We start from the raw sequence: 11,789 nt of genomic DNA, 5'->3' as shown, positions 1-11,789 counted from the left end.
TGAAGTGGGGGATAGACAGGTTACGGGTCCGGAGATTATACAAGAAACTACCGAGAAGATCATCCAAATTCAACAACGGTTGAAAACCGCCCAAAGTCGACAAAAGAGCTACGCTGACATTAAAAGAAAAGATATAGAATTTGAAATTGGAGAGATGGTCATGCTTAAAGTTGCACCTTGGAAAGGCGTTGTTCGATTTGGTAAACGAGGGAAATTAAATCCAAGGTATATTGGATCATTCAAGATTATTGATCGTGTCGGACCAGTAGCTTACCGACTTGAGTTACCTCAACAACTCGCGGCTGTACATAACACTTTCCACGTATTGAATTTGAAGAAATGTTTTGCTAAAGAAGATCTCACTATTCCGTTAGATGGAATCCAAATCAACGAAAAACTCCAATTCATCGAAGAACCCGTCGAAATAATGGATCGTGAGGTTAAAAGACTTAAGCAAAACAAGATACCAATTGTTAAGGTTCGATGGAATGCTCGTAGAGGACCCGAGTTCACCTGGGAGTGTGAAGATCAGATGAAGAAGAAATACCCGCATCTATTTCCAGAAGATTCGTCAACACCTTCAACAGCTTAAAATTTCGGGACGAAATTTATTTAACGGGTAGGTACTGTAGTGACCCGAACTTTTCCATATTTATATATATTAATTGAGATTGACATTTACATGATTAAATATTTCCAACATGTTAAGCAATCAAACTTGTTAAGACTTGATTAATTGAAATATGTTTCATATAGACAATTGACCACCCAAGTTGACCGGCGATTCACGAACGTTAAAACTTGTAAAAACGACATGACGATATATATATATGGATATACATATGGTTAACATGAGATTATGATAAGTAAGTATCTCCATAAGTATATTAACAATGAGTTATATACATATAAACAAGACTACTAACTTAAGGATTTCAAAACGAGACATATATGTAACGATTATCGTTGTAACGATATTTAAATGTATATATATCATATTAAGATATATTAATATATCATAATATCATGATAATATAATAATTTAACATCTCATTAGATATAATAAACAATGGGTTAACAACATTAATTGAGATCGTTAACTTAAAGGTTTCAAAACAACACTTACATGTAACGACTAACGATGACTTAACGACTCAGTTAAAATGTATATACATGTAGTGTATTTAGATGTATTAAAATACTTTTGGAAGACTTCAAGACATATATCAAAACACTCATACTTAACGAAAATGGTTACAGTTACTTTTCCATTCTTTTCTTTCATCAAGAATTCTAGTCGTATTCTTACCCGTATTATACACAGCTTCAAAACGTACTTACTATGAGTATATACCAATAGGAACTAGCATGGGATTCCACTCTTGATTATGTCATGTATGACTAATCAATTTTAACTTCTACCATGAGCTAGTCAACTAACTAGAACTCCTTTTAACCCCACTCACCACTCACCAATTACCACTCATCATTCACTCCATTTCACTTCCAATTCTCTTTCTAATTCTCTCTCAACACACACACACACACTATTATGAACGTATTTTTCCAGTAGTTAATCATCATCTTCATCAAAAATCACTTCAATAATCAAGCTATAATCATCATAGGAAGAACACTTCAAGAACACTTCAAAAACCCCTTCAAGTTTACTAATTTACTTCCAAGCTTTCTAATCCATTCCAAGTAATCATCTAAGATCAAGAAACTTTTATTATATACAGTAGGTTATCTTTCTTATTCAAGGTAATATTCATATTCAAACTTTGATTCAATTTCTATAACTATAAACTATCTTAATTCGAGTAAAAATCTTACTTGAACTTGTTTTTGTGTCATGATCCTACTTCAAGAACTTTCAAGCCATCCAAGATCCTTTGAAGCTAGATCATTTCTTGTCACTTCCAGTAGGTTTACCTACTAAACTTGAGGTAGTAATAATGTTCATAACATCATTCGATTCATATATATAAAACTATCTTATTCGAAGGTTTAAACTCGTAATCACTAGAACATAGTTTAGTTAATTCTAAACTTGTTCGCAAACAAAAGTTAATCCTTCTAACTTGACTTTTAAAATTAACTACACACATGTTCTATATCTATATGATATGCTAACTTAATGATTTAAAACCTGAAAACACGAAAAACACCGTAAAACCGGATTTACGCCGTCGTAGTAACACCGCGGGCTGTTTTGGGTTAGTTAATTAAAAACTATGCTAAACTTTGATTTAAAAGTTGTTATTCTGAGAAAATGATTTTTATTATGAACATGAAACTATATCCAAAAATTATGGTTAAACTCAAAGTGGAAGTATGTTTTCTAAAATGGTCATCTAGACGTCGTTCTTTCTACTGAAATGACTACCTTTACAAAAACGACTTGTAACTTATTTTTCCGACTATAAACCTATACTTTTCTGTTTAGATTCATAAAATAGAGTTCAATATGAAACCATAGCAATTTGATTCACTCAAAACGGATTTAAAATGAAGAAGTTATGGGTAAAACAAGATTGGATAATTTTTCTCATTTTAGCTACGTGAAAATTGGTAACAAATCTATTTCAACCATAACTTAATCAACTTGTATTGTATATTATGTAATCTTGAGATACCATAGACACGTATACAATGTTTCGACCTATCATGTCGACGCATCTATATATATTTCGGAACAACCATAGACACTCTATATGTGAATGTTGGAGTTAGCTATACAGGGTTGAGGTTGATTCCAAAATATATATAGTTTGAGTTGTGATCAATACTGAGATACGTATACACTGGATCGTGGATTGATTCAAGATAATATTTATCGATTTATTTCTGTACATCTAACTGTGGACAACTAGTTGTAGGTTACTAACGAGGACAGCTGACTTAATAAACTTAAAACATCAAAATATATTAAAAGTGTTGTAAATATATTTTAAACATACTTTGATATATATGTATATATTGTTATAGGTTCGTGAATCAACCAGTGGCCAAGTCTTACTTCCCGACGAAGTAAAAATCTGTGAAAGTGAGTTATAGTCCCACTTTTAAAATCTAATATTTTTGGGATGAGAATACATGCAGGTTTTATAAATGATTTACAAAATAGACACAAGTACGTGAAACTACATTCTATGGTTGAATTATCGAAATCGAATATGCCCCTTTTTATTAAGTCTGGTAATCTAAGAATTAGGGAACAGACACCTAATTGACGCGAATCCTAAAGATAGATCTATTGGGCCTAACAAACCCCATCCAAAGTACCGGATGCTTTAGTACTTCGAAATTTATATCATATCCGAAGGTTGTCCCGGAATGATGGGGATATTCTTATATATATGCATCTTGTTAATGTCGGTTATCAGGTGTTCACCATATGAATGATTTTTATCTCTATGTATGGGATGTGTATTGAAATATGAAATCTTGTGGTCTATTGTTACGATTTGATATATATAGGTTAAACCTATAACTCACCAACATTTTTGTTGACGTTTAAAGCATGTTTATTCTCAGGTGAATACTAAGAGCTTCCGCTGTTGCATACTAAAATAAGGACAAGATTTGGAGTCCATGTTTGTATGATATTGTGTAAAAACTGCATTCAAGAAACTGATTTCGATGTAACATATTTGTATTGTAAACCATTATGTAATGGTCGTGTGTAAATAGGATATTTTAGATTATCATTATTTGATAATCTACGTAAAGCTTTTTAAACCTTTATTTATGAAATAAAGGTTATGGTTTGTTTTAAAAATGAATGCAGTCTTTGAAAAACGTCTCATATAGAGGTCAAAACCTCGCAACGAAATCAATTAATATGGAACGTTTTTAATCAATAAGAACGGGACATTTCATGAACATTCCCAACCATTGTACCCTCCCGCCCGTTGAAATGGCGCCGTGAAAGTAACAAGCAACCAGAAAAAAAATTAAGATCCAAAAAAGATGAATGAAAAAATCCCGTTACACATGTATATTGGTTTACTGTAATATTGGTTTGATAACTTTTTTTATATAAAATAAGAGCAGGTAACAACATCATTATGCCGAGTTATTTTGCAATTTGTACAAGAATGGAGACTACATATTTCATTAGTATACAGAAGATTTGAAGGAAATATCGAAATTCTGAACATCAATCTTGGAAGCAGTAATATGGGTCATTACTAGGCGAACCACTAAAATGGTTGGCTTAGAAGATATATGTACCAGATCATTGGTACTAGAGATACAAGTGAGAAGTTTTCATGTGAGAAGTTTTGCTTCTCACATGCTTAGCACATGCCAACTTAACAGAGACATTGAACTATCCTGATGATTTTGAACTATCCGTGCGAAAAGTGCATATTTCTGGACTATCAATGTTAAAAATCAAGTGTGAACTATCCATGAGAAAACCACAAGAACTATCCGTGTAATTTTGTCAAATTTGAAACTAAAGAGCACCGAAAAAGAAAATGTAGGCGAGTCAACTAAAGCTGACCCATAACATTTTGACCCGTCCTAAAATTTTAAGAGCAATAACCCGAAACGTTTTTCTGCTACCCAACGCGTAATGAATTAAATTTAACAAATAAATGTAAACTATGAGGTGGTTTATATTTACCATTTTTATTGAAGGTGGTAGATTGGTTGGCGTGGATGAGTCTACGTAAGCTGTCAAAAACAAGTTTGGGTCTAAATTGACTGTTTTTTAAGCATGGTTAATAACAACCAAACAGGTCTAACTGGCAGTCGAAACAAGTATTGGGTTTAAATATGTGATTTATAACAACAACAACAACAACAACAACAACAACAACAACAACAACAACAACAACATAACCCAATACCACAAGAGTGGTGTATGGGGGAGGTGAGATGTAGACAATCCATCCCATATCCGACAATAAAGACAAGTCATTTCTCCACCCAGAGTGAAAAACACTCTCAAAAGTAGTGAAAGTCATCCCTCTCTTTATTCTACGGGTATAGAGATTGCTTCCGAGTGGACCTCCGGCCAAAAAGTAAGAAAAAGTTTTATAAATAAAAAATAAAATTGAGACGCCATTAAAATGGTAAAATCAAATTTCTATGGGTTTTAAATCCTGCTTGAAGTTTATAAATATGTGATTTATAAGTAAGGGTCAAACACATGGTATGCTAAGTTGGGATTGGCTGGTTACTTGGTTTAGTTTGGGTCAGTATACACTGTATCCATTTTGTTAGTTTTATAAACCGGTGATCTGAAAATAAGATTCTATAAATTCATTATTACAAAAGTATTGGATGTTTTTGATAAAGCAGTGTTTTATGCACTTGTATACACACTTAAGTGGACAAACTATTTAGACTCATTAGGCTTTTCTTAATTTTAGTTTTCAGCTTAATCAATTGACTTTGTTAATGATAACATATACAGATGTAAAATAGTCTTGCGGTTCTGTTTATATGATTTGTAGAGAAATGAATATGTGATTTCTTGTCCCATCTAATTAATCATAAAGAAACAAATATAAGACCCACAAATTGGAAACAGAAACTAGATAGCCTAGTAGTTGTGGCTATAGCCTATAATTACCTCACTAGAGATTTAGGTTCAAACCTCATTAGCATCATACGTTGAGGAAAAAGGAAAGTAAACGGTCACTGAATGAATAACCTGGTTAGATCGCGTACATTTGAGTACAAAATATTCCTGTTTCCCCGCTAGTTTGAACAACGAAACCTCAAAAAAAAAATAATAAATAAATAAATAAATAAATTGGAGACAAAGAGTTGGGTTGTTTTCGCTGTATGTTAGGTACTTGGTTGTATGTTTTTAGATTTGGGTGGCTATTGTAGTTTAGAGTTGATTTGTAGTTGTGATCCAAGCTGGTGCGTCGTTGCTTCTTGTTTGGTTCGTTCATCTCGTATTGAAAGTTCCTTCTCATAATATATTGCTTTTTTTGCCAAAAAAGAGTATGGCGTAACTATTTTTATTTATTTATTTATTTTGCTAAAAAGACAAATGATTATATAGATACGAAGACAATTTCAAATAGAAACGTAGAAACGTCAACAATTGGAGAATACAATAAGGAGAAATGGGAAGAGGCCCGAAACTAAGCAACAACCTCGGAAAACTATCTATACTCGAAACTCCCCTGCGGAACCGAACAAACCACAAAAACAATAACTATAATCTTATATGAACCTAAAATGAACCGGAATCACACAGAGATGCATACTGTTTTGGGCTTTCGCCATCCATGTGGACTCCGAGTTGGTATTCTATTGTACAATACTAAATTCAGTCTAATGTAGAAAACATTAAACATTTGAACGTACGTACAATACTACAATCTATAAATGCAGGATGCTAGAATGATTAAATGTAAATCATTCTTCTAGGTTATATCTACAGTGAGACAACTGACAACACATATTATTCATTTTCGAAGTATCGACTATGGTTTTGGGTCTATTAGGTTATGCAGACAATTAATTTTTCAAATTGCAACTATGGTCTGTAAAATTTATGTAAAGAAAGATGATTTCTAAGATTCTCAATGGCTTAACAACATGGTTAGGTTGTGCAATTGTAAGTGGTTACAAACAGTGAACTTTGTGACTCATTCCTAAATCAGAACTTCACAGAGGTAATGCATAGTTTTGCAGTACAACTGCAAAGCCGAGTACAACAAAAGACAACATGACAACCAAACTCAGGTCTTTTCAATTACACTTTTGAAGCTGCTTTCTACACAACAATTACATCTAACTCTGTTTCCTCCAAACATCTAAAGCTCTTTTGGCACCTGGATTATAAAGTTCGGTAACATCTAGCAACGCACTTCCAAGATTCCACATTTGGTACTCCACCAACACCTCTCTGATTATTAACACAAAAACAATCACAAACATGTCAGTAGTTGCACACTCAACCTACTACAGTAGAGGAAGTAAGCACGTTAGAGCACCAGGAGTGGGAGGTCAGTCTCCCCACGTCGCAGCTCCCGTCGCCAGTCACCCCACTCCCCCACCCCGTCACCTTCATGCGTCCCCCCTCAGTCAGTCGTGTAGGCGACGGACTCTTCCCATTTTATTTTATTTTTTGTTTTTTTTTTCCAAAGGGATAATTTATTAATATAATAAAATATTATTTTAACACACTAACTAACACACTAACTGACATAGGTCACCACTCCCATTTTTTCTGACTCATCAAGTCAAGCCTGACATGTCAAGTGACCTCAGTCACCACTCCCAGTGCTCTTATATACTTGTGTACCTGTTTCCAGGGTCTATTTTAAGAGCCCTTTCTAGGTCAATTTTTGCCAAGTCCACGTCAGTGAGATTAACGGAAGCTCGGCCCCTCATGCACAGCGCCTTGATGTTCGTTCGGTCAATTTGTAGTGCCTGCAATAAATGTAATAATAAGATTCTATAGTAGGCATTTTGCATGAAAAAATTTATATAGTTAGTAACAGGCAAACAGGACTCAGGTCAAAACATGCAACATTTCAAGTGCACCTCATTACAAATTTTCCTAATATGTGAACTGTTTGATCAGCAAGTTAATCATTTTTTGACCTGTTTTTTATGATGACACAAGCCATTTATTTCGGGATAGGTTAATTTAGTTTAGATACTATGTCCAACAAATTAAGTGGGTCAAATTTTGAAAACAATGATTATATAAGCTATCAAGGTTGACCAACTGTGTGTGTCAGAACCAAATCAACCCCATCTATAAGTAAGTGAATTAAAATATAAAATATAAAATATTCTTATTCAAACACACCTTGAAGCAAAGCTTCTGAACTTGTTTACAATGAAGTACTTTACAATCTTTCAGCTTCAGCTTAGAGGCTGCCTCATTGAGGTAGCAAGTGACCTTTAAAGCTCTTGTTTGATCCTTTTCCTCCTCACTAAAAGCATTGTCATCTTCAATCAACATGGCAGCCTGAAAAAAATTAACTACGTTCAGCACATCCACAAACTCTTATTATTAACACATTTTGCATCCACAAATGAAAAACAGAACAGTACAGTACCTTCTCATAACACTCTGCAGCTTCTAGATATTTATCATCCTTAAAGTAAGCATCCCCTTCTTCCTTCATTTTGCCAGCTGCCTCAACCTTCTCAGAAGTGGTCAACCACGAAAGCAGCTGCACATCAAACTGTAGAGTATACCTGGCAATTGAGACCCAAACACTCAAATTCGGGTCAAATGGGTAAAGCTTTCGGGTCAATTGGGTCTTGAGAAAAATTAGGACTAACAATGTAAATCAAAACTTAAAAAAAGATTCAAATAAGTCTCTCCAACCTATTGAGTCCTATACAAAAAATGAATGAACGGGTCTAATGGGTATCAATACTCAAAGATCAATAAATAGAAATAGGTGTAATGGGTTTTGTGAATGGTTCAAATGGGTCAAGCATAAAAAGTTTCATCCGTCAAAAATTTATAAAGCATTCATGTTTATATCATTTATTATGTATATTAATGTTTCTTATGTATATTTAATTAATAATAATAACTAAAATAATGTAATAAATGTAAAAAAAGTGATGTAACTCGTTTGACCCATTTGACCCAATTGACCTGTGACCCGTTTCGACCCGTTACCCAAACCGACCCAACCTGAACCATTTTGACCCGTTTAAAAAATTGACCCGTTTGACCTATGACCCATTTCAGCCCAAAACCATTTTGACCCGTTACCCAAACTGACCTAACCTGACCCGTTTGCCAGGCATACTGTAGAGTAGCGTTTGGAGGGATAGTTGGAGGCGAACCAGACTCACCATACGCAAGCTCTGCAGGAACGGTGAAGACCGCATTCTCACCTTTCTTCATAGTTTTAATTCCTTGATCCCATCCCTTGATAACTTTACCTATTGATAAAGAATTAGCCTGACATTTCAAACACTAAAGTGCAAATTTGACCTACAGTGAACTTAAACGGAGTCTCCCTATCACAGCCAAAAATTAATATGATACTCAGAAGAATAATTGAACTGTATAATGCTCACCATGACCTACAGTGAACTTAAACGGAGTCTCCCTATCTCTACTGGAATCAAATTGAGTACCGTCAAGCAAAGTTCCAGTATAATGAACTGTAAAACAAAAATCAAATTAAAAACAAAATATATATACAGTTAGATATATATATATATACAAAATCAGAACGCCTGTATACCTTCAACCTCATAGTCATTATCAGGAGTGTCGTGACCTTCACCTTCTTTAAGAAGCTTCTTCTTTAAACCTTGATCACCAATTTCTTTTTCCACTCCAACTTTGAAAGTCATCGGAGCATCAAACGCCGGTAAATCGCTCATCGTATCTGAACAAAAGCATAAAAATGAACGAACACACAAATAAACTTCAATCAACGAGTAAATACGGATTATAAACTTTACTCTGAAACAAAACTCATTAACTAAATCTCTAACTAAGTAAACTCTGATAAAAAAAAAATTCAAGATAACATGAACAAACCTGAACGAAATGGATGAAGATTGTAAACCCTAATTTTGGTCACAATCTCACAACAAAGGAGAAAGCCAGAAATGATCTAACCCAGCCCTAAAATATTTATTTATATACAAACACAAAATTTACATAAAATACCATCATCTTCCAATTTTCACAGCATTGACCCTCGAACTATCCAGACTTCAGCAAAAGCCCTTTAAAAGTTTTGAAAAAATAAACCCACAAGGCCACAATCATAAAAAAGACATTTTAAAGGATGATCATTATTTTTAATAGTATTAACTAGTCCGTGTTTGGCCCGAACGATACGGCGGGGGCTTTCAACCTTCATAATCATATTTAACATAGCTTTATGTATTTACAGAAGGAAAAACAACCCATTTGGTAAGCGCCGTTATAGGTGTCGTCGTCGTCTTTAGTGTTTTTTTTAAAAATTCTCCAGTTTCGAACGTAGTTAGTTTCATTTTGTTGATAAAAAATTTTCGAGCCTAACGGTGCTGTTGGAAAAAATTAACTCCCGGTGAGCAGAAAGATACGGGTTGTCGTTGTGTTTAGCGTTTTTTAAAAAGTGTCTGTTTCGAACGTGCTTATTTTCGTTTTGTTCGTAAAATTATTTCGAGCCTGACGCTGCTGTCGAAAAAATTTAACTCGCGGCGAGCAAGAAGATACGGCTCTCGTTGTATTTAGCATTTTTTTAAAAAGTGTCTGTTTTGAATGTAGTTAGTTTCGTTTTGTTCATAAAAATATTTCGAGTTTAACGGTATGGTCGGTGAAATTTAACTCGAGGCGAAGAGGAAGATACGGGCTGTCGAAGTCTTTGGATGAAGTTTTTATTTTAATTCAGAGAATTTATGTATTACCCTCCTGAAGTGCAGGGTAGATTTCGTAAGAAGGTTATACTGGAAGGGGGATTTTGCATTTTTTGGGGTAAAGTTTGGTCAAATGTCGTTTTGACCAGTTTTTTTGTTGGGTTTGAAGTTAAACGACAACATTCCTCACGCCATTTAGGTTAATAAGAGTTAATTATTATATATTCAATAGAAAGTATGATTTCACTATTCATAACATTATTATATTACTAAAATTCATTTTTTCAAAATAACTCTCCAACTTTGATCACAATACAAATCGGTCTCCGAAACTATGAATTCACTATTCATAACATTATTATATTATCAAAATCTACTTTTTCAAAATAACCCCCAACGTTAAAATACAAATCGGCCCCCCAACCAGAATTTTCATAAAAAAATTTAAAAAAACTCCACTCAAGTCTACAACGATCCATATCTTCTCGCTTGCCGCGAGTTAAATTTTTCCAACAATACCGTTGAACTCGAAATAATTTTATGAACACAACGCAACTAACTACTCACAAAACGGATGCCTTTTAAAAAAACGCTAAATGGTTTATGCCACCTTTCATACACATTATTTTTTTCACAAACACTTGATTTTCTATTAGGGTCTGCTTTGAAGTTTCGCTGCGAAGCGCGGCCTCCTTAACTTGTATATATATTCAACAGAGAGTATCAATTTACTATTCCTAACAATATTTTATTAGTAAAATCCACTTTTTCAAAATAACCTCCCAACTTTGATCAAAAGTACAAATCGACCCTTAACCAGAATTTTCATAAATGACCTCCCCAACTTTGGTCAAAATACAAATCAGCCCCAACTAGAATTTTCATAAAAAAATTTAAATAAACTTCATCAAAATCTACAACCGGCCATATTTTCTCGATCGCCGCGAGTTAAATTTTTCCAATAATACTGTTGAACTTAAAATAATTTTACGAACACAACGTAACTAACTACTCACAAAACGGATGCCTTTTAAAAAACGCTAAATGATTTGGGCCACCTTTCATACACATTGTTTTTTTTTTCCAACCACTTAGTTTTCTATTAGGGCCTGCTTTGAAGTTCCGCTGCGAAGCGCGGGCTCCTTAACTTGTTTAAATTTAAAGGAGTATTATACTTCAAAAAGTATTTATAGTATTATTATTATTATCTTTTCTTTCTTATATAAATTCTAATTAAGTTTAACAGACTTGTAAAGAATATAATGTAAGTTGTCGTTTGGGCTGAATTACGCCTATTCTTGTTGTACGTAATCATTAAAAAACCTCACATATTAAAACTAGTTTACACATATTTGTTGCATTTTTAAATTATTTTTCAAAATATAATTTTTAATCGTCACAATCTTAAACTATTCAACTATGATAAATATAAGCTCTGGAAAATTAAGTTATTTGGAGTGGCTTATAAAAACAGGCTA

The 11,789-nt window shown here is 33.7% G+C and overlaps 1 protein-coding gene across 1 annotated transcript; it reads right to left on the bottom strand.

Moving 5' to 3' along the window:
- Window positions 1-6,561: 6,561 nt before the first annotated feature.
- LOC139877656 (70 kDa peptidyl-prolyl isomerase-like) lies at window positions 6,562-9,350 on the bottom strand. The gene is made up of 6 exons (XM_071865084.1): window positions 9,204-9,350; window positions 8,733-8,895; window positions 8,049-8,190; window positions 7,796-7,957; window positions 7,283-7,410; window positions 6,562-6,883 (listed from the first exon to the last, which is right to left on the bottom strand). Exons 1-6 carry the CDS (start codon window positions 9,343-9,345, stop codon window positions 6,769-6,771), a joined length of 852 nt encoding a protein of 283 aa, XP_071721185.1. The 5' UTR covers window positions 9,346-9,350; the 3' UTR covers window positions 6,562-6,768.
- Between the last annotated feature and the right edge of the window lie 2,439 nt (window positions 9,351-11,789).

Source organism: Rutidosis leptorrhynchoides, chromosome 11 (genome assembly GCF_046630445.1).
Source record: "Rutidosis leptorrhynchoides isolate AG116_Rl617_1_P2 chromosome 11, CSIRO_AGI_Rlap_v1, whole genome shotgun sequence".
NCBI classification, from domain to species: Eukaryota; Viridiplantae; Streptophyta; class Magnoliopsida; order Asterales; family Asteraceae; genus Rutidosis; species Rutidosis leptorrhynchoides.
This window is presented reverse-complemented; position numbering and strand designations above follow the sequence as displayed.